The sequence below is a fragment of the Aulonocara sp. 'chitande type north' Nkhata Bay genome, linkage group LG22, assembly GCF_057382095.1.
Source record: "Aulonocara sp. 'chitande type north' Nkhata Bay isolate Kocher_YH1m ecotype deep benthic linkage group LG22, A_spYH_male_GT1.1, whole genome shotgun sequence".
Taxonomy (NCBI): Eukaryota; Metazoa; Chordata; class Actinopteri; order Cichliformes; family Cichlidae; genus Aulonocara; species Aulonocara sp. 'chitande type north' Nkhata Bay.
The window spans coordinates 25,254,193-25,274,870 of record NC_141364.1 but is presented as its reverse complement, the minus strand read 5'-3'; the positions used below and the strand labels follow the sequence as shown (position 1 = coordinate 25,274,870).

Sequence of the window (20,678 nt, the reverse complement as noted above, 5' to 3'; positions counted from 1 at the left end):
TGTTTGATAGCAGTTCAGTTGCTGTCCAGATGCCACTGCTGTTTGCTCCTCGACTGCAGTGAACTGTAATAGATTTCTTCCTTGTCATAGCTCCATGTGGCGGGAACCTGACAGGTCCTAGTGGGCTGATTCTGTCTCCAGACTATCCTGAACCGTATCCTCACGGACGAGAGTGTGACTGGACAGTTACTGTCACACAGGACTATGTCATCTCTCTGACCTTCAACCAGTAAGCATTCAGTAGAAAAGAAAAAGGAAAAAATGTCAACGCATATGTTTTGACTTTTCAACAGAGGGGGGGATTTATGCTTCAGTTGATCTTTTAACCTTTTCCACTTTTCACATTTTATTTTCAAAGTCATCCTAGTAAAGCTATGTTACCTTACTCGCAGCCTATCTAAGCAGCAGTTATGTGATTATATTTTTAATGTTATTCTCTTTAACCAGGTTCAGCTTGGAGCCAAGTTATGACTTTTTGCACATCTATGATGGACCGGACTCCCTCAGCCCCTTGTTGGGTAGCTTTTATGGCACAGATGTTCCCGATCGCATTGAGAGCAGCTCCAACACGCTCTTCTTGGCTTTCCGCAGCGACGCCTCTCTCAGCAGCAATGGATTTGTGCTGCAGTACACAGGTACATGTCTTTTCTTAAAGCAATGCAGTATTTGGTTAATTGGATAAAAAACAGTGACGCTGGGAGAAAGAGTTTTTTTGTCTTTTTTGCATTTCCATTAGAATTAAAGTGTTCATTTTGGCTTCTTTTTTTCCACATCCAGCATCTTATAATTGTGAACAAAACAGCAGATTTCAAGAAGGTTGCGCAGCTTTATCCCACATTTTAAAATTCTTCCTCTGGCACAGAGAGAGTGCATTTACCCTCTGCTGCTTATCGACCTTGCAGATTGTTTCTTTTTAACTTTCCCTTCAGTGTAGTCCAGAGCGGATACGATTACCAGTGTGAAAACATTCTCCAGTGAAAGAATGGGTTGTCTGCGCTGCAGCATCCTGATCGCAACCTCCCTGTTTCTGCTATGGCCTGATTGGGTGTCATTATTAACGTGCGCCTCCTAGCAGGAATTCTGAAAACAAACAACTGTCGGCTCGTGATCAGTGCAGCTGCACTAAGGGCCTCTGATAGACTGGAGCAAACAGCATTTTGTTGTGTCATGTCTAAGCACGGTTGACCGCAGCACATTGTTCAGGGGACCCAAATGTATCTGTTCACGAGTGGTCACAGAGGGCCACTTGGTTTAAGGATTGTGTTGCACATCTGTTTGTTCTGCATTTTTGTTTCAGCCTTGTAGGGGACTACCTCACTTCCTAGCAAATACACAGATGCTGAGGAAGCTCTAAATTAGACACAGCATCTATGTTAGGGGTTTTGCTTGAGAGAGCAGTGTTAAATCTTCCTAAGTCTCCCTACCTCTATTAGAGTTGTTTAAGGTATCAGACACTTAACCAATTCCACATTGACTCCAAAGCTTCCCGTTTCTTGGCTCGCGCTCAGATAGGATTTGATGTACAAGCAGTCGACTGATTTGAGAACTCTACCTGTTTATGCGCCGCAGCCCTCCAACTCATTGGCAAACTGTCCTTAAATGAAGTGAGAAACAATGTTTCGGCAAGACAGCGTTACAGAGTCTACCCCTTAACTCACTCCCAGCAACATTCACTGCAGTGTGTGATATTGTATGGCCAATCTGGTAGAGCAGATGGACCCAGTGTGTGGCTTCGAAAAACTCCCTCGCCCCACTTCCAATTCTCCACACTAATGAACCATAACCAAATAATACATAAATTACCTCCTCGGTTTCAGACAAACAACATGGCACAAAAGCGCGTTTGGCTGCGAGTTCGGGTCTGGTTGGTGAGAAGACAGCACGTCGACGAGTTGGCCCGATCCGGCATTTGGTCAACCCGGCCCTGAAAATCATATTACAAAATGCGCCCGAGGTGCTGTCAGCCTCTTCACTGAGCAGTCTTTATGTCTTTCTGTTTTCTTGTCTCAGGCATCCTTTGATTAGGTCTTTTACGCTTTTCACATTGGCTCTCCAGGGAAATATGTGGACTCAAAGACTTTCCATACCTGAGCCACATTTAAATGTGGCTCAGGTATGGAACATGCACATTATTTCTCTAATCCAACACCTTCATCAAATCTTGGGCTCTCTTCCAATTTACCACTAAATGTCTCCTTTAAAAACACAACAATAAAATGGAAAAAACAGACGATGCGTTTCTCACATCTTCACTCACATCTGTAAATCAGGGTCAAGGCTTGTTAAATCAGCTCATTTTATTTACAGACCAGCTTGTGCCAAGGGCCGGCCCTTTCCTAATGCCTACTATATCTATCACAGCTCCGCTGTCTCTTTTCATGTCCATCATTTTTACCCTTCAGCCCCAAAAGCTTGGGGTATTTTTGTCGAGGGTGAGGGCAGGGTGTCCTAGCTGACATCTTTCTTATCGTTGAAAGATGTTTTCACCACCAATATATATATTTCTTTTCATGACATATCAAAACAAGGTTCATGGCTAAATAACCCTTGTTTAGAACAGGTAGTGGCAGTCAGCAGACATACCTGGCCCTAGCACTCTGTGATATCATTAGTTCCCCAACTTTCAGCTTAGAAATTCAACATTTATTTCCTGTGTGTCTAATTTTGTCATCAATGAATTAGAAATTTGATCTAATACACCATGTACTTCAAATCAAATCAAATTCAAATTCAAATTTTATTTGTCACATACACAGTCATACACAGTACGATATGCAGTGAAATGCTTATACAACTGCTCGTGACCTAAAGATAAAAGAAAAGGCTATGAATAAGATGGGAAATAAATATGAAAATTAAAAAGGGTAAATTTAACTAGGAAGGAATAAAATAAAATAAAATATAAAAATTAAAGTTAAAAATGAAATAACTGTACAACACAAATTAGAATGAAGGGTAAATTTAACTGGGAAAGAATAAGATAAAATATATAAATTAAAGTTGAAAATACAACAAAATACACAATATAGAAATATATAAGAATGTATGAAGAAATATAAATATATATATATACACAATAACAGCAGCTGTACAAGTATTAAATGGAAATGAAGAAACTTTTTTAAAGTACTTGGTGTACAATGCGAAATATAAATCTTTAAGTGCAAGATGATATAAGGAGGCCAAAAGTTCTTAAAATATAAAGGTGTCATGCTTTGATTATTTTCAGTGAAGCAATAAAATACAAGAAGAATGTTACATTTTTGTCAGCTCTGGGACTCATTTTAATGTGGGTTAGTCTTTTTTTGTTGACCTCCCAGTGAACCTTTTTTAAGAAATGCTTCTGCTATATGAACATTGTTACAGTGTTCCCTGTTTAAAGTTTGCACTCAGCTAGCTCCTTTGACGCAGCTCAGGTTCTTGAACATATATTCTGTCAGACACTCAAGTGTCAGTTGAAATTTCCCTAATGAGAAAACAGTTGACTCACCTTCCTACGCTGGGTGTAAGTCATCAAATATTAAAGTTTGCTGGGAAAGTGGACTGGGTTTTAAGATTGAATTAAATTGCTTTGGGCATTTTTCCCCCCGTGTTTATTTTAGCAGTAAAGGTGTGAAGTGTGACAAATTGACAGGCCTCCACTCACGTGTACATTTTCCACCTGAGAACAATGCGATGGTAAATTGAGCAAGACATCTTTCTTATGATCTCAGAAGTGATGATTGATGTGTGTGGTCGGTTCCAGGTTTTGTGCAAGTGAAGTTTGGCAGGGTACGAGTGTAGGTGTGTGTGTGTCTTTGACAAAGAAAGCTTGCGTATGTGCATTGTCTTCTCTAGTTGACTGCACAGCGAAGCGTTGGTTGAGAGGCGGTTATGTGCAGTCAGCAGACCTTGGGCCAGAGCCATGCCACTCTCAATCAGCTGCCTGTCTTTCTCCACAGCCATACATACCCCAGCAGCCACAGATGAGAGGCCACCGTCAAGGGCTAGAGAGAAAAGTGGCCGTCAGTCAGTGAGATATATTTACTGACAGAGGAAAGCACAGAGTTGCAGGAAACGGTGGGGCGGGGGTGAAAGCAAACGCACCCACAAAGGAGGAAGGGAAGTTCGAAATCCAAGTGTATCAGTAACCTTAGGCAGAGAACAGCTTCTGTTCCAGTATCACGGCTACAGCTGGATGCAGGGAAAAAAAAAATCCTTTCATGAAATAACAACGCCTGCTCACTTCTGTCACTGATTTTCCACTGCGTTACCTCTCTCTGCAGAGAACCCTAGGGAGTCTTGCTTTGAGCCCGGCCTGGTGCGCAATGGGACACGGGTGGGCACCAATCTCAAGCTGGGCTCCACCGTCACCTACCACTGCGACAGTGGCTACACACTAGAGGGAGACCCAACGCTCACTTGCATCATGGGGGTGGATGGCAAGCCGAGCTGGAACAAACCCAAACCCATCTGCATTGGTAAACACTGACATCTGGAGACGGTTGTTAGGAACACAAACCACATCAGCGCTTATAGATTTGTCACGTGTAAACATGTCTATACAATTAGGCTATTTTTCCCATAGAGCAGTGTCCTACAGGTGTATGTGCAAAGCTGTGTGGGTTTTGCTAACATTAATAGTTGTGCAAGTGCAGCTTTAATTTAAAGAGTGCTGCTTATTTTGCATATATTCTCCTCACGCTCACAGCGGAACTGCTCTCTGATATTCCCATGACACGACTAGCTCACTAGTTCACCCCCCGGGAGAGCTCGTGAAAGATCCCTGACACCACAGAATCGTATGGCCCTCACAGTGTGAAGCTTTAGTTGTATGCCAGGTGGAAGACGAGCTCATACCATGCAGATTTTCACACGTGGGGAAACAAGGGTTCAGGGTACAAGCGTGTGCTGAGCATTTTTTGGGGGGGTTTAACCAGTAGAAGCAATCCGGGTCTCAGCACGCCCAGGCTAACCCAGACGGACACTTGGAAAACATTGCAATTTCACTGTGACAATCACTGGGGACATCTTCCACTGAAAGCCCAATCAGACAAGAAAAGTAATTTAGGAGTGATGGAACAGAGGGGATGGAAAGGTAGGAGGAGGGGGGAGAGAAATGGAATCTTCCACTTCTGGCTGTAGACCTTCCTGTCATGTTTGCCTTGTCCTTTCCTTTTTTTTTTGGTCGTCTCTTTTTCATTTCTCATTTATGTCTTTTTGCAGCTCTATGTGGTGGACAGTACACTGGTTCAGAGGGAGTGGTCTTGTCTCCTGGTTACCCCGGCAACTACAGCAGCGCACGAACCTGTTTGTACTCTGTAGTCGTGCCCAAAGATTACGGTAAGCCAAGAAGTGAGAGCGTTCTTTTACACTCTTCCTGGCAGATGTTTTATTGTGTGTTTTTGTGCCGGTGTATAAAGGTGGTTAATTATTGGTGCTTAATTAAGATGAATTTTTTTCTGTAATGCCAAAAAATAATAATAATAATAATTCCTTATCAGGCTCAAACAATGCTCAAGTACCTCACTGAGTTATACATATTTTTCAAGGCTGAAGGCAAGAGAATAAAAAGAAAAAAACTTGAGATTTTTTTCCCATAACTAAATATTTTTAGCGAAAGCTGCACCAGAGAGAGAAAGTTTGTGTCAAACTTGTAAAAGCTCCCATCCTCTTTCAGTCCTTACCAAATGTTTTTTATTTTTAAAATCACAGAGTGATTGATAGTCCCTATATTCATCGGTCTCATTGCTACACATACTTTTTTACATCACTGTGGAAGAGCAATTTAATCACCAGCTTATACACTAGTCATATAACACGTCAGTCAGAGGCACGCATCCACCGAAATATAATTAGATCCAGTGTTTCCGAAATTTTGCAGCTTTTTGGCATTTCCTTCTTAAAGGTCACAGTTTTCTTCCAATATGTGATGCCATACTGTAAGTGCGGGAATTTATTCAGAAAGCAAAGGGTGTCGGAAGAGGAACACAACACAGCACAAGCACGTATATTCAGATTTAAACATGTTTCACTTGCCTGCTCGGGATGCCGCTCCATTTCACTTTCTATCTCGGGCGCTCTGTCTTGCTCTCCTTTTATCTCCTGCTTCCTCTTCTCTTCCCTCTGGCTCCTTAATGAGTTATCAGCACCATGCCTCTCGAGGGGCAAGCTCACGTCCTATCATTGTTAAATTACACCAAAAAAGCAGTGGCGGGCATGTGTTTGGCTTCTGGCTACTTCACCCCAGTCTTTTGAATATTGAGGTCATGACGCTCATTCAGAGGTCCGGCTCTGCTCCAAAACGACCGGGCACCTATCCTTCTTGGAACCTGTCGGCAGCGTATTTCGCTCGGCCGAATCAAAGCGAGAAAGGAAATTGAAATAATTAAAGTCCACATTTGCATTTTCTTGGAAAATGACAGCGAGGCCCAAGGCAACTCACTTTGTCGTGATGAGCCACAAATGCTCTCGCCTCCATTCTTGCCACTTCTCATTAGGCTGATGCACTAATGCTAATGATAGGCTATTTTCTTCAATGCAGAGGACAGGGTGGGTGTTGCCGCAATGACTGGGTTCTCTTATCAGAGACGCAGATGAAGAGGATGCACAAATAATGGGAATCGCTGAAGATGAGGCTGGAGATTATAGATGCTGAATCATGTCAAATAAGTGGATCTCAGAACATAAGGAACCACACTTTGATGGAGGAGCAGTAGTCCCCTCTTTCACCTCTGCTCTTTTTTTACTCTCCACCTGCGATATGTGCTGCGAGTAAACGAGACAGATTGATTGTGGAGGGGCTGAATATGTTCAGGCAACAGCAGTGGAAAGGGTTGGTTGAAAGGATGAAAGCACTGTAGTGGAGATTTAGCTACACATTGTCATTGCAAAGCCTTTCATCTCCTGACAGGCAATCAAGGCCAGACAGGATTGCTGATCTCTATTGTAATATCAGGTTTTTTTGGCTGCGTTGTCATAACTGGCAGTATTATCTAGCTTGCTTTAAAGGAGAGTTTTTGATTACAAACGGTGTTGAAAATATTCTTTTGGATGATGAGTACTTTTATTTTGTTTTGTTTTTGAGTCATTTCTTCTCTGATGTCAATTTCATGACTGCGTCTGTTTTTCCTAGTGGTCTTCAGTCAGTTCGCCTTCTTCCAGACGGCCCTGAATGACATCGTGGAGGTTTACGATGGGGCAACGCAGCACTCCCGCGTTCTTAGCTCGCTCTCTGGAGCACACACAGGTACCCACACACGCACATTTCAGATGCCTGAATACGCGATTCCGATTTCAGCAGGTATCAAACTTGAGGGAGGCAAAAAATAGAAGCTATTTGCATGCAACTAGAGGTAGGCAAGACGTGACTCATGCACATTTGTATAGCTTTGTTTCATCTTCAGCACTAGCTCGTTCCAAATCAGTAACAGTGGTTTGACTATTTGAAGCCATTATTCTTGACATGACAGGGGACTGAATAAAATTGTTGTCTTAGACTTATCCTTCTCACAAGGATCCGTTTAAACTCAGAGACACAGTGCTGACGCAGACAGAACCGCGGTGGCTGCAGGTGGGCTCCACTGAGCTGTAACACAATTCAGCAGTGACAACAGGAGTCACAGGGATAACATATCTACAGACAGGCTCAAGCCTTGCATGAGCGTACACCTGAATTGGTATTACACAAATTATGTAGTTATGTAGGCAAACAAGTGCAGTGATCCACAAGGTGCCTGTTTATGCTATAACTTCTACTTTTTTAAACTAGTGGAACAACTGGATAGAAACTTTTTTTTATATTAATTGTTACATGGAAAGATAAATAAGATAATATATTATGATATACAAAGAAATGGAAGCAGAGATTGTAAACACAGGGTCTTGCTGGGAGCTAAAGGATCTTTAAGGGTTTATGACGTCAGCCGCTAACAGCTTGCTATGTAAAGTAACGGTGTTGCACTCGTTCCATATATATTGCAATACGATGCCCTCACATGCCTGTGAGCACGTGTGAATGCTTCCCTTTAAAACTATTGCATATTTGCAATAGGTGGCCGGTAGAGAGTGACCTCACAAAAAAAAAGTAATAATTGTATTCCTGGAGCTCAACCTACCTAATGACATTAGCAATTACAGGAAAACCTTCAAGTTTCGTAATGATGTTATGATTCAAATACATTTAAACAAGCACTTTACCTTCACTTTTTTTGAGCTGATATCTGTCTCTTCCCATTACATTCATGAGTGGTGCTAAATAATCTTAAATTCAGTCATTTATTTGGCCGTGTCTGCAAAGCTAGACTTGCACAGTGTAGTTCTGCTAGTGCTTCTAAGCCACAGATGATGAGCTACGGCACGTAGATAGTACTGCTTTAACCAGACAATCCATGTTCGGTTTGTTTGGTAACTTAATTCCAGTTTTTGTTTTCTGTCATTAGGTCAGCGTCCAAACTTAAACTTAACCTATACTGTCATATTTGAATCAAGTGCGTGTTGCAGACAAATACAACACAGTGGTTCGTGTGTCACTAGTGTATAAAGAGCCCACTTGTGTAGCAGTGCTGAGTAGATGTCTACAGAAAGTGGAGCACACATACGCACACAACTCACTAAAAGAGAGTTATGAGAGTGGAATATGGTAAAAAAGGACAACAGTTTTAAGGTTAAAAGTTAAAAGGCAAAAAATAACTAAATGTGTGCCATATTATTTTTGATGAATGGATGTCATAAATACTACAACTGCACTGATAGGCTATAAAAGCAATGGCTGTAGTCGGGGAGGTTCGACCTCTGAAGAGGGTGTGAGTGAAAAGGTGCCGAGTTTAGGGCACCCCTCCGTCTCAGCCTGCCCTCGCCCTGTGGCTTGACAAAAGCAAAATGATTACTTTGGTTTGTGTCCAGGGCAGCCTCAGAAAATCCAGTTTACAGCTCAATAAACAGGATGCTATATTAACTACGGACTCGAGGCAGCAGGTTCGCAGAGCTATCTAACCAGGCATGGCAGAGCAAAGCTGACACACTTTGGCAAGGGAAGAGAGATTTTAGCCCACACGTTGCCACTGAATTAGGCACAAACCAGAATCATGTATCTCCATTCACCATACCAAAGCAGCAAAGCTTACAAATCTACTAACATTTACATCTGCAAGCGTACATCGCACGGAATTAGCTTCATTCTTTTTATTTATTTATTTTCTGATGTATTTCACCTTATTTTCACCCACTTCCTGTCCTTGTTTTACATGGTTCTTATCAGGTCCACACTTACTTTAGCTGGTAGACTTTATTAATACCATTATTTGATCAGTTCTTGTTTCTACTCTGATTTAGATTGTGGAACTTTTGTCTCCTGTGTTTTCAGTTGAATCTGTTTTTCGTCACACATGCTGTCATGTCAAAATAATAGACATTATCAGTATGTACAGTACAGTTTGGGGTTTTTGGTTAATGGCAGGATGGCATTTGCCAAACATGTTAAATCACAGAAGTCAAAGCACGGAGCATTTTTCTGTAATTATGCAGACCTTGAAAAACAGATTCTCTACTAAATGATCTCAGTAAAGTTTTCAGCTGTATGCTTTCATTCCTTTTATGCTTATTGAGGTAAAATACTTTCTCTACAGAGAAATGCCAGTGATTCGGAGTTATCAGAGGCAGTGGGGACAAACAGAATAAAATAAGAAGAAATGAAATGTGGAATAAATTAACAGTAAAAAAAGGTGTGAATTAGAAAAGAGAAGAACAAAATGACTGATTCAAGAAATCAAGGACACCTATCTAAATGCTAATTTTTTAATAATCGATTTGAAAAAAAGAAAAAAGGGAAGAAAATGGCAGTTGTCTCTCTCCTGGCCATATAGGACTAGAGTTTGCTAAAGTCCCCTTTCAGCTCACTGCAGAATAAACACAAAATGTAACTTAAGAATTAAAATTCACCACCTGATATCTGCACTTGACTAACTCTTTTTTTAAACTCTAAACCTGTTGTTTAGTTGTGATTTTTAACAACCAGAATTTTTCTCGCTGACGCTGTTTATCAGTGCACAGAAGTAACTAGCATTGAAATTCAGGCACTGATCCCAGCCAAAGTCAGACTTGACCTCGTTAGCCTTTCACATGTCAGTGCTGAAGATCATTTTAAGGACAAAGTGGTCGGGATGCTGGACAATGGCCAGAGAGCCAGTAAGTTACATGCTGACACGTGTTTGCTCTTACTGCACGGATACTTGCCCTGTGCAGCAAATTATGAAACACTGTCACCATGACAGCACACAGCAAGGGTTCCTCTAATAAACTAGCCAGCGTGCTCTGGGATCCAGCAGTGGAACCTGAACATTCACGGTGATGACTCATTAAGAAACTGTGCCGCTGGAGCTATCTCAGGACACTGCATTTAAAGGTGCAGAAGCTCTCAGAAAGCCTAAGAGCACAGAGCAGACTCACTGAGACTCACTAACACAGACACGCACACATCCACACACAGATGTTGCCTCTGAGGTTAAGCACGTCTGACTCCCACTACAGTGTGACAGCAAGCAGACATAGAATAATGAGATTCACAGCAGAACGCCAGTCAGCACCACACTGAGAGAAAGACAGAGAGGCAGAGACAGAGATGATCACGCTTTGTATCATGTTCTGTGTCAGTCAACAAATTTTACACCACACTGGATACATCATGGGGGTTCTCCTTTTGTGTAATTACAATATGGGCTAATGGGGATTGCAGGGGATCGTATGGGTAATTTTTAGGAATTAAAAAACAAAACAAAAACGTACTCTCAGGATTTGTTTCACAGTTAGATGTTTTTGACCTCAGTATAATCACATTTTATTTGACTAATGCTATTAGAGTAAAGAGTCTCGTAATGTGGCGAACCCCTTAAATTCTTAGTAAACTGTCCTTGCGTGTAGTTTAAAAATCAAATTTTATACCCAAAGAACAAAGAGCACTATCAAAAGGCCTGCTCACACCAATTACCCAAAGCAATTTAAGCTGTACAGTAAGACTTCCAGGAGCTTGATTGTGGAGAGCCTTAGGCAGCAGGTGAAAAATGCAACCTTGAATTTGATTCCGTAATTCGGAAACAGCCCGGGACAAAAAGTCACAGGAGGTCTGGTCACTGCAGCTGCTTCTCCAGCGCTTAAAAGTCATCTGACACCCCACCTTATAAATTATTGGGGAACTGAGGAACTCTTGAGAACTAAAAATTGGAATGTGAGTTGCCTTAGCCCAGCTGGAATAACACAAACAATTATCAAACCGGGAAAAACAAGAACATGATAGAGAGTGAGGCTCAAACGCTGATCAAATGCAGGTTTTACGCTTCGGGACATCACTTGGTATAGGCAGACTGCAGTCAGAGGCTCAGCTGCACCCTCACACAATGCTATCAGTGCCAATAAGCAAGATTACCATTTAGTCACAATGTACCTGACAGATATTTCTGGCTTTCCTACAGGTATGGAAGATAAACAGAGTACTCTGTGGCTGCAAAGTATTAAGCTAATCTGAATAATCAACATGCATTTGCATGCACCACAGATGGTGCAAAGCCTTCTATAAGCATGTTATATTTTCACCCCAGTGAGTTTTTCTGTGAAAGCGTAACATCACCGAGCACAGCTCTAGACCAAACAGCAAGATTTCACTTGGATGAGATACCTACGTGTTTTTTTTCCCTCTTTGCACTTTCCTGCAATGCAGTACATGAATAGCACTTCTAAATATATCCATATCCAGAGACCTACAGAATGTCCTCTTTCCCTCAGTCATTGCAGATTCCCTAGCTCTTGCATTTCTTTAATTTTCATGCTGGATGTGCAGAACGAGTTCCTAAAAATAGTCTCCAGGATTCACATTCAGGAGGGAGGAAATTAACAGAGCTGGTGATTCAGTGACCAGAAAGCAACACAAACGTAAACTGATGCAGAACAAAGCGTTTTGCTAAAAATTTGTTTGCTAAAAAACCTTGATCTTATCGCAGGTGAGTCGTTGCCATTAGCAACCTCCAACCAAATCCTGATCCGCTTTACCTCCAAAGGCCAATCCAGCTCTAGAGGATTCCATCTGGTCTATCAGGGTGAGTGTGCAACACACACACACACACACGCACAATCACACACTCCGAAACAAATTCTGTTACCTTTTTTTTAATTCCCTCTCTTCGAACACCCCCCCTCCGTGTCCATATCAGATGACTTGCTGAGTGATTTTGCAAGGATTCACCTTCAGCCGCTGTCTCAGCCGTGATGTGCTCGAGCGCATGCATCTGCAGAAGCTGTGCGAAAAAGTTGTGCTTAAACTCTCCCGTTGTTCTTTTCCCCCCCAAGAGGGGCTTTTTTGAATTCTTATTTCCCTTAAACAGTGCACTGTACCAGAAATGACATTTGCTGTAGATATCCAAAGGCAGTGGCAGCCCCGAAGAATGTTTAATGAATAAATAATACTTTTTTTTTTCTTTTTTTCTTTTCTTTTTGGCAAGTACGCTGAAACAACGCCAAGGAAAAAGCAGAGCTGAATATCATATTTTGTATTGTCTGTTCTGGGCATTGTGATCACACTGACATAGACACTAAAAAGAAATCACAAAATCAAGTAGTGAGATTTTTCTATTGTATATTAAATGTGTAGGTAGTTTACATTTAAAGAGTAGCTGCTATGCTCTTTTTTTTTCCTGTCATGGTGAAATAATAAGTTTTAAATAATTAGCATGACGCCGTATGTGCAGGTAATCCATGTGAGTCAAAAGATAAAGTTTCATGGGTTGTAAATGCTTAGAAACAACAGACTTCTCCACCTTTGGCTCTGGATGATGTAAACAAAGGTGGAGATTCCTAATATGTTCATCTCAGGCACACAGTTGGTCATATGTTCTGTTTTTATTGAGGGAGCCAATCAGAAGACTCCTGGTTTAAAAGGCAAGGAACTAAAACTGCTTGAGCCCCTACTCAAATGTAAAGCATAGTAGGTCGGTATCTCTAACTCCAAGTTACGTAGAAGCACAGCAGCCTTTTACACATTATTTAATTTAAAGTATCCTGCATAATGACTCAAATCAAATCACATCACCATCCTACCTGTTCACAGCCGTGCCGCGGACCAGCGCCACCCAGTGCAGCTCAGTCCCCGAGCCCCGAAATGGCAGACGAATGGGTAACAACTTTGCCGTCGGCGCCGTGGTCCGCTTCGAGTGCAGCCCTGGTTACGTCCTGGAGGGATCAAGCGCTATCGAATGTTTAACCGTTCCCAATGCCCTGGCACAATGGAACAGCTCGATACCCAGCTGCATAGGTAGGACACGGATACTTAAAACACACAAAAACATACACACACTTGTTTTAAAGTCAGGCTGTAAGCTTTAACTCCACGTGTTTGATATCCTAATATAAGCATTTGTTTAACTGGACTCTAATCCTGAGCTGAGTTCTGCTTCTTTTTGTTTTCTTTCTACCTCAGTTTATTTGCCTTTTCACTCACTCTCTCCTTCTGTCTGGTTCACATACTTGATATTTTGAGCTTCAAGCTTCCATCTTGACACAGATGTGGGCTGCCAGCCATCGCCTGTAGCTATACAGTGAGATTCAGCCATGCAACGAGCAGGTGGCAGGCACTGCTCAGGGTCACAAATACACACCGATGGACATACACACACACACACAGATGCGCACACAGAAACCAACATGCTTATACGAAGACACACTCTCATACACAGCTTACAGCTGAAGCAGATGCTCCTGTGCTGTCGCCAGATGTGACTTGAACAAGACAAGCTGGGAGGACAATGTCTGAGGACTGTAAACACTCCTTAGGAGTTTGTGTGTGCAAGCACAAACCAGGCGGATCATGTACAGCATGTCGTCGTCGTGTACATTTTGATTCTGGTTCTGATATGAGCATGTTTATTACATGATCTGTTTCTCTTTGCATTTTGCACACTGTTAAAGTAACTTAGACCTTAACCTCATCCTCTTATCTCACAGTTCCATGTGGAGGTAATCTGACCCAGCGAACTGGCACCATCTTATCTCCTGGATTTCCTGAGCCCTACCTCAACAGCCTCAACTGTGTGTGGAAGATCACAGTTCCCGAAGGATCAGGAATCCAGGTTTGTACAATAAAGTTTCTGGTAGGCATCAGACCACCTCCTGGATGCTAGGATTGGTAAACCAGAGGCAGATTCACCAACGTTAGCAGTCAGTCCCCTAAATCCCTTTCCAATTCCACATGTTGCCCAAGGAAACCCCGCTCTGATTATATTTATGGAAAGTAAAATCACATTTGAAAATATTTTACAACGGCATGTTATAGTTAGAGTTTGGCATCTATGCTGGGGTTCTGGGTTGGTGAAGGTTTTCTATAGGTTTCCTATAGACATAAAGGATATAAGTGTAAGACCACATTTGTTTTTCTGCCAACACATTAGCTTTCATTGTCTGAGCTACAGCAGCCTGTTCTTGAGCATGCAGAGTAATCTTTCTAAAACTGTCTCTGACCACTTTTTTAAAGCCATTCACAGTGGTTGTCCACCTCTAGCTTCTAGCCTTTATGATCCTTGTTGTTTTGACAACAGACCTCTGTGTGACGAGATGCTTTCAGCTTACCAAAGACCAATTACTGGTGCTGCACACAGTATATAAAGGTATTGCTTTTACAGGCCTCTCAGTTGTGGGGAGCTGTGAGGTGATAGTGTCTCTGGGCCTTTTTAAAGGCTCCGAATTTAATTTGGCAGATCACTATACCAGAACCTTCAGATTGTACAACCTGAAATAAATTTTCCTATAATCACCTCTTCAATTACTTTCCTTAATTCAGTTTGCATATTCTTATTCCGCGATGCGTGCGTGATGGAATCTCATGGAACCTGGGCAAGGTCCCTGTGGATCTGCCTGGCAGAAAAGTTTTTAGGCTTATGCTTCAGCTTCTGTGCTTAATAACCTCAGTGGCGTCCCTCAGCTATTAGCTCCCCTACCTCAGCTGACTGTCCTTGCAGGTCAAATACACAACATGGCCCAAAGGCACACTTAGCATGCCACACTTCACGCCAGCATTTGTTTGGAGGGGAAGTAGACCAGAAATAACAGCAGAGAGCTGACACTGTGTAATCCTCCAAAAGGTAAACAGCACAAAACTTACATACGCATTTCTCACTTTGGAGGTACAGTCAAATGATAGTATGCCATCATTTTTCTTTGTAATATTTCTACAGAGAGAGACACATTTGCACATTTGCTACACGGTCACTGCAAACTTAAGAGAGTTTACGGCTCTGTATCTATGTCTCTGCAGCAGAATCCTGCCCCCCTGTTCCTTCTCTTTTATGCAGACATCTTTTTTCTTGTTGCCTTCCATTGCTCTCCTCCACCAGCTCCCCGAAACACATTAGATTGGAGTGTCACGATCTAGAAGAGAACTTAAAGGAGCGAGGTGCCTTGCTGGCACATTTGCTGTGGCCCCCTAATGAAAGATCAATCTGTGATCTGCCTCGTCTCTCTGGGAGCCCGGTGCACCAGCGCCCCTACAGCCCCCTTAATTGGCTCATATCCGATCTATAACCATCAGAAGCAGAGAAGACAGCAGAGGAATGGACGTGAGAGGGAACAAAAAAGGGGAGGATGGGAAGGAGAGTGGGGGGAAAAAGAAAGGACAACAAAGACTGAGGAAAACAAAATCCATTGTCAGTTTCATAGAATTTGGCATGTTTTACTGTTTTTTTTTTTCTGTTTTAACAGCAAAATAAGTTTTGGTATCTAGACTGCTACTCTTATAGCATGTGGTATTTTGGTCTTCCTACTGGTCGCAACTGTCATTTGTAGATTTAGTCTCTTTGAAGAATATTCAGCATTCGCCACATGTCGTACAGTCTTCTTAATTTAAAATCCAATTCCCACCACTTGAACGCAGTCGGAAAAGGAGGCGAGTCTAATTAAGCATTGCCTTATTAATCGTGTCTTATTCTTTGGCTTTTCAGACATTTCGTGTCCTCTTTATGTATTTTGAAGTGAATTAAAAATGTCTGTATACTCTGAGAGGCTGTCGCAGCAATCTTAACTACTGTTGTTTTCTCTGGAACCCCAGTGAGCTGTACATAGAAATATCTTTTTTTCATACTTGGACTATTAATCACTCTGCAGGGTTATGTTTTTTCAGGCCTTACCCTAAAGGAAGAGTAGATATAACCAAATACCATGTTTTTAGTCCTTGACTTACAGTAACTAGCTTCACATACTTTCTTTCGTTCTAATTTTCTTGCCCATAATCCTCCCAGATCTGCTCCCTCATCCCTCTCTCTTTCTTTCCTTACTGTTTTTTTTGGTCTACATTTCACTAATTGTGTTCCTCTACCGCCCCCTCTTTCTCCCTGTCTGTTCCCTGCCTCAGATCCAGGTAATCAGCTTTGTGACAGAGCAGAACTGGGATTCGCTGGAGGTGTTTGACGGAGGCGACAACACTGACACCATGCTTGGCAGCTTCTCGGGTATTGCCGGATATGCATTTCTATATATCCCTTTATTTTCCTCAATGTGTCTAATGTGTGCAACCTTGGACATAAAACATATTTTGAAAACAGCCTCATTACTTTTCACAGAGCAGAGCCTGCAGTCTGGAAGAGATATTGTGTTTACTAACCAAAGCATAGATTTCTTTAGAAAAAAAAAGATGGCTGCCACATGTAGCTCAGTTTCAGTTCTAATCTGGTACAAATCTTGCTGCCTTTGGACAAAGGTTATGTTATTCTTTGTGGAGTTGAGGCAAATGTTTGGTTACAGTATCTTTGCGACTCCTGTCAGAGCGAGAATGCAACAACAGGGAACTTATACTTGGAACAAGACCAAAAGTAAATGTTAGATCTGCCCTGAAGTAAAGAGATGACAGGAAAGTGGCACACTAGTTTGAGTTGCTAATATCAGGTTACAGTTTTTTCTCTCTTTTGGAACAGTTTTTGGTTTTTATCATCTGAACACTTGCTAAAATATTGGAATAAATTCTCTACTTGTGAAAAAGTCAATGGGTCGTACCATTGTGCCGCTAACAGACGCGCTTTTCAGCTGTTTGCCTGCAACTCACGCATAGTTAGTTATAGTGAGCAGCTATAGAGGAGATAGCATTCCTGAACTCCACTGTTAATCTTCTCGCAAAGGCACGACGGTCCCAGCTCTGCTCAACAGCACCTCCAACCAACTCTACCTCCACTTTTTCTCTGATATCAGCGTGTCTGCAGCTGGATTCAGGCTGGAATACAAAAGTAAGTGGTGTGGGAAAAAAACATGTTCTTCAAACAGTGGTTGTTTCTTCTTAGAGTGACATTAAGGTTTATTTGATATTTTCTCTTGTTGTAATTTGATATTTCTTTTTGTTTCTCCCTCTCCATATTTTTGTTTCCATTCATCATCCACTTAGCCGTGTCTTTGACTAACTGTCCAGAGCCTGTAGTTCCTATGAATGGTATCAAGGTTGGAGAGCGCCTTCAGATGAATAACGTGGTGTCATTCCATTGTGAACCAGGATATACGCTACAGGTAAACTCTCCAACTTTCATATAGTTCTGTCATGTATGACCATCGAAAATAAGCTGAATCTCACCTTCGATAGTGTCTGTCTTGTCAGCCCTGCTTTTGTTCACTTGCTTGCTCATGCTGCAGTTTTTTGTTTTTTTTTACGGCACAAGAAAAAGAGAAACAGAAGTTGAATAGATGGACTTGGTCTTCTGGCTATTTTAGTTCATTTCAATTTTTCTTGCAAGTGATCACTTTTATTCTCTATAGTCTGTTGCAAACTTGCAATAAGGTAGGCAGTACCCTGGCTTTGGCTTTAACAGGTGCCATGTATGGGTTCTGTATTATGTTCTGTAAAAGCCAGATGACTAACTTGGAAGTAAATCATGACCAATATAGGATTTTAAGACCTATACTGATGACTGACACTAGTGATTTAAAAAGCCAAGCTCTTCTTCTTCTTTATTTCAGAGACAAAACGGATTTCCCCAACGTGTATTATGTGTAATTGTGTATTTACTCATTTACGTTATATCTGACTCTTATTGGATCAGCTGGTTGTTGTGTTTTTGGCAAACGTGTATTGCCAAGAATAGTGGACAGTGTCAATTCAACTATTCAATATCACTTCTCATATCATGGTTCAAGTGATTTTCCTAGTTCTGCTTTCATCCACTGGCCATGATAAATGCTAGCAAATAAGTAGCCACAATAGCTAATATCAGCTGATGATGAAGAAAAATGGTACTAGATAGACTTAAAGTCAGAAACTTCACACAGACAAGAGTGAGACTTAAACACACAAATTCATAATCAGATTATTTAATAATGTGATATATTAAATGGCACTGAAATGTGTGGGACTTTGCAGTGTGCATGACATTGCGCACATTGTGATATACTGTCTGATTTGTGACGATAACATTAGCAGCGCTAGCATTATCAGTATTCCTTTGGTAAATAGAAACACGGTGGCGCAGAATATAATTACACACTGCTGTGGCCGAGTGTTATATTTCAGTTTCACTGACACAAATAGAACTGTTTTCTAGATGAAGAGCTGCCCTGATTAGCACAGCTGTCATCTGTCTTACCTTCTGCCTTCTTACCAACTTGCTGTCACAGAGACGGTGGTGCTGCCGCCAGCTAGGGCTGCAGACACATTTAGTCACAATTGGCTGCATAACACCTTACGACCAACAGTGAAGCTGTGTTGTACATTCATAAAATGTAAGTAATATCTATAAGCAAGAGTTACATTTCATTATGTAACTTACTAGTTTTGTAATTTTATACCTCTAAACTTCCCAATAAGCTTATAAGAAAGTTACCATCCAAATTCAAAGTAGGCATGTTGACAAGTGTCCTCGGTTTATTAGCTATAATATGAAGGCCGTGACGCTTGTGTGCTGAGAAATCAGAATTCTGTATTCCCTTCAAAAAAGTGCTCCTGAAGTCATCTGTCCTTCAGGAGACAGATGGTGACATCGGAGGAGAACACTGGGTACAGTAGTTCACACAAATTCTATTTGTACTCCATTGAGACTATGTGTCTCTGTCAGTTTTCACTCCTTGTTCTCACATTAAAATGCCAGGTTGGATTTACGTCACCCCTATTTTCTCACTGGTTGTGCTTAGCATTTTCCTTTCAGTAGACTTCATTCAGTAAGCTCGATTGGTCCGGTGGCAGTGACGTGTTTCCCTAAAATGACCAAATTTCCAAAAAGGTTTTGGGAACAATGTGCGAACAGTCAGCTTCACAAGGATTAACAATATTTTTTTGTGTGTGTTTATGTTTAGCATTGCTCATCAGATCACATTATTTTTATCACTGAGGTCTAATAAATAAATTGTACAGCATTTCTAATTAAATTTGTTTTGTAAATGCGTTCTCCTGTGTTAGTTCACTCTATCAGCTGGCAGACTGCTTTTCCTCTGCTTTTACACCAGACATACCGAGTCATGTCCTAACAAAGATATCCTGTATAGCTGTGACTGTGCATAAAACCTATCCCCAGCTTCAGGATTACTGTTCTTTCAATGCTGAACAAATACCTTCGTAATAAATGTTATAGCCACAGACTTCTGAGATTTTGTTCTAAAACATTGAACATTTGAAGACTTCTAATGGCCTGGCTGTCAGGGTTTGTCTGATTATAAACAGTCTATTTTGTCAGTCTGTTATGTTCCAACATGCACATGTGACATTTTTAAGCCATTTTCATGACAATTTTCTAAGAATTGCGTTAAGTGCTTTTAAATTTTCTGAAAAATGCCAGTTTTTCATATTTGGCTTTGTAGAAATGACTTTGAATTTTTCCGCACTCTTTCCCTGTCTTCTTCTCGCTCTGTATGATGCTCTTTATATGCCGCTATTGTTCTCTGTCATTTCAGATGGATTTAGTCTTTTAGGCACCACATGAAGTCATGCAGAGAAAAGCAGCAGGATCAAATAATTGGAGCAACAGATGAGTGACAGTGGAGCGAACAAGTTAATTCATTGCCTGCTCTTTTTTTCCCTGTACTTTTGTCTTTGTGCATGTGTGCATGGACGCTTCTCGCAGGGGAACTCGCACATCACTTGTATGCCTGGAACTGTCAGACGATGGAACTACCCACCTCCTCTCTGCATAGGTAAAAATGCCTTTCTTTACTTGCTCCTTGTGTCCTTGCCCCCTCCTGTTTGCTTCCTGTGTCTTTTCTAAATACCAGCTTTTTCCTTTTATTGGGGATCTTTCGCTTTAAAAGAACAGCAGCCAGGTGATTCAAAGTATTTGAAATGAATTACTTTATTATTAAACAGTATAGTGCAGATGACAAAGTTCCTCCCAAGGTTGTTCCCAATCAAAAATCATTAAAACAAGACAGCAAAAGAAAAGGTTATAGTCAGTTGTTTGTCTTTTTGCTTGAGGCTGTGCACGCTTTTGCACTTTTAAAGTGAATTTATATTGCTACCTTGAAAGCTGAGCGAACACGCTGAAAGTAACTGCAAAAGCTCCTCTCTTTAAGTGTTTCCTGTCTGTTAGAACACCTTGACAAAGTGGTTCCACTTATTGGAGCAACCTACTATACCCTAATTAGTTCCAACTCACACCATGATTGGTTGAAGTCGGTGGGAGATTCATCGTGTTTACAGGCATCAGCAGTTTCCTGATTACCTCAGGCTTTCACTGCTACAGGATTACATTTAACCCTTCACT

General features: G+C 41.4%; 1 protein-coding gene across 1 annotated transcript in view; it reads left to right on the top strand.

Moving 5' to 3' along the window:
- Window positions 1–20,678, top strand: part of csmd2 (CUB and Sushi multiple domains 2) — a 276,414-nt gene that overhangs the window by 187,610 nt on the left and 68,126 nt on the right. Inside the window, exons 29-40 of the mRNA XM_086281126.1 lie at window positions 91–229; window positions 448–635; window positions 4,266–4,460; window positions 5,206–5,322; window positions 7,115–7,228; window positions 11,970–12,065; window positions 13,073–13,276; window positions 13,966–14,090; window positions 16,364–16,460; window positions 17,124–17,228; window positions 17,384–17,502; window positions 20,043–20,112. Coding sequence (XP_086137252.1) covers window positions 91–229; window positions 448–635; window positions 4,266–4,460; window positions 5,206–5,322; window positions 7,115–7,228; window positions 11,970–12,065; window positions 13,073–13,276; window positions 13,966–14,090; window positions 16,364–16,460; window positions 17,124–17,228; window positions 17,384–17,502; window positions 20,043–20,112 — 1,569 coding nt within the window. The remainder of the gene's footprint in view (window positions 1–90; window positions 230–447; window positions 636–4,265; window positions 4,461–5,205; window positions 5,323–7,114; window positions 7,229–11,969; window positions 12,066–13,072; window positions 13,277–13,965; window positions 14,091–16,363; window positions 16,461–17,123; window positions 17,229–17,383; window positions 17,503–20,042; window positions 20,113–20,678) is intronic.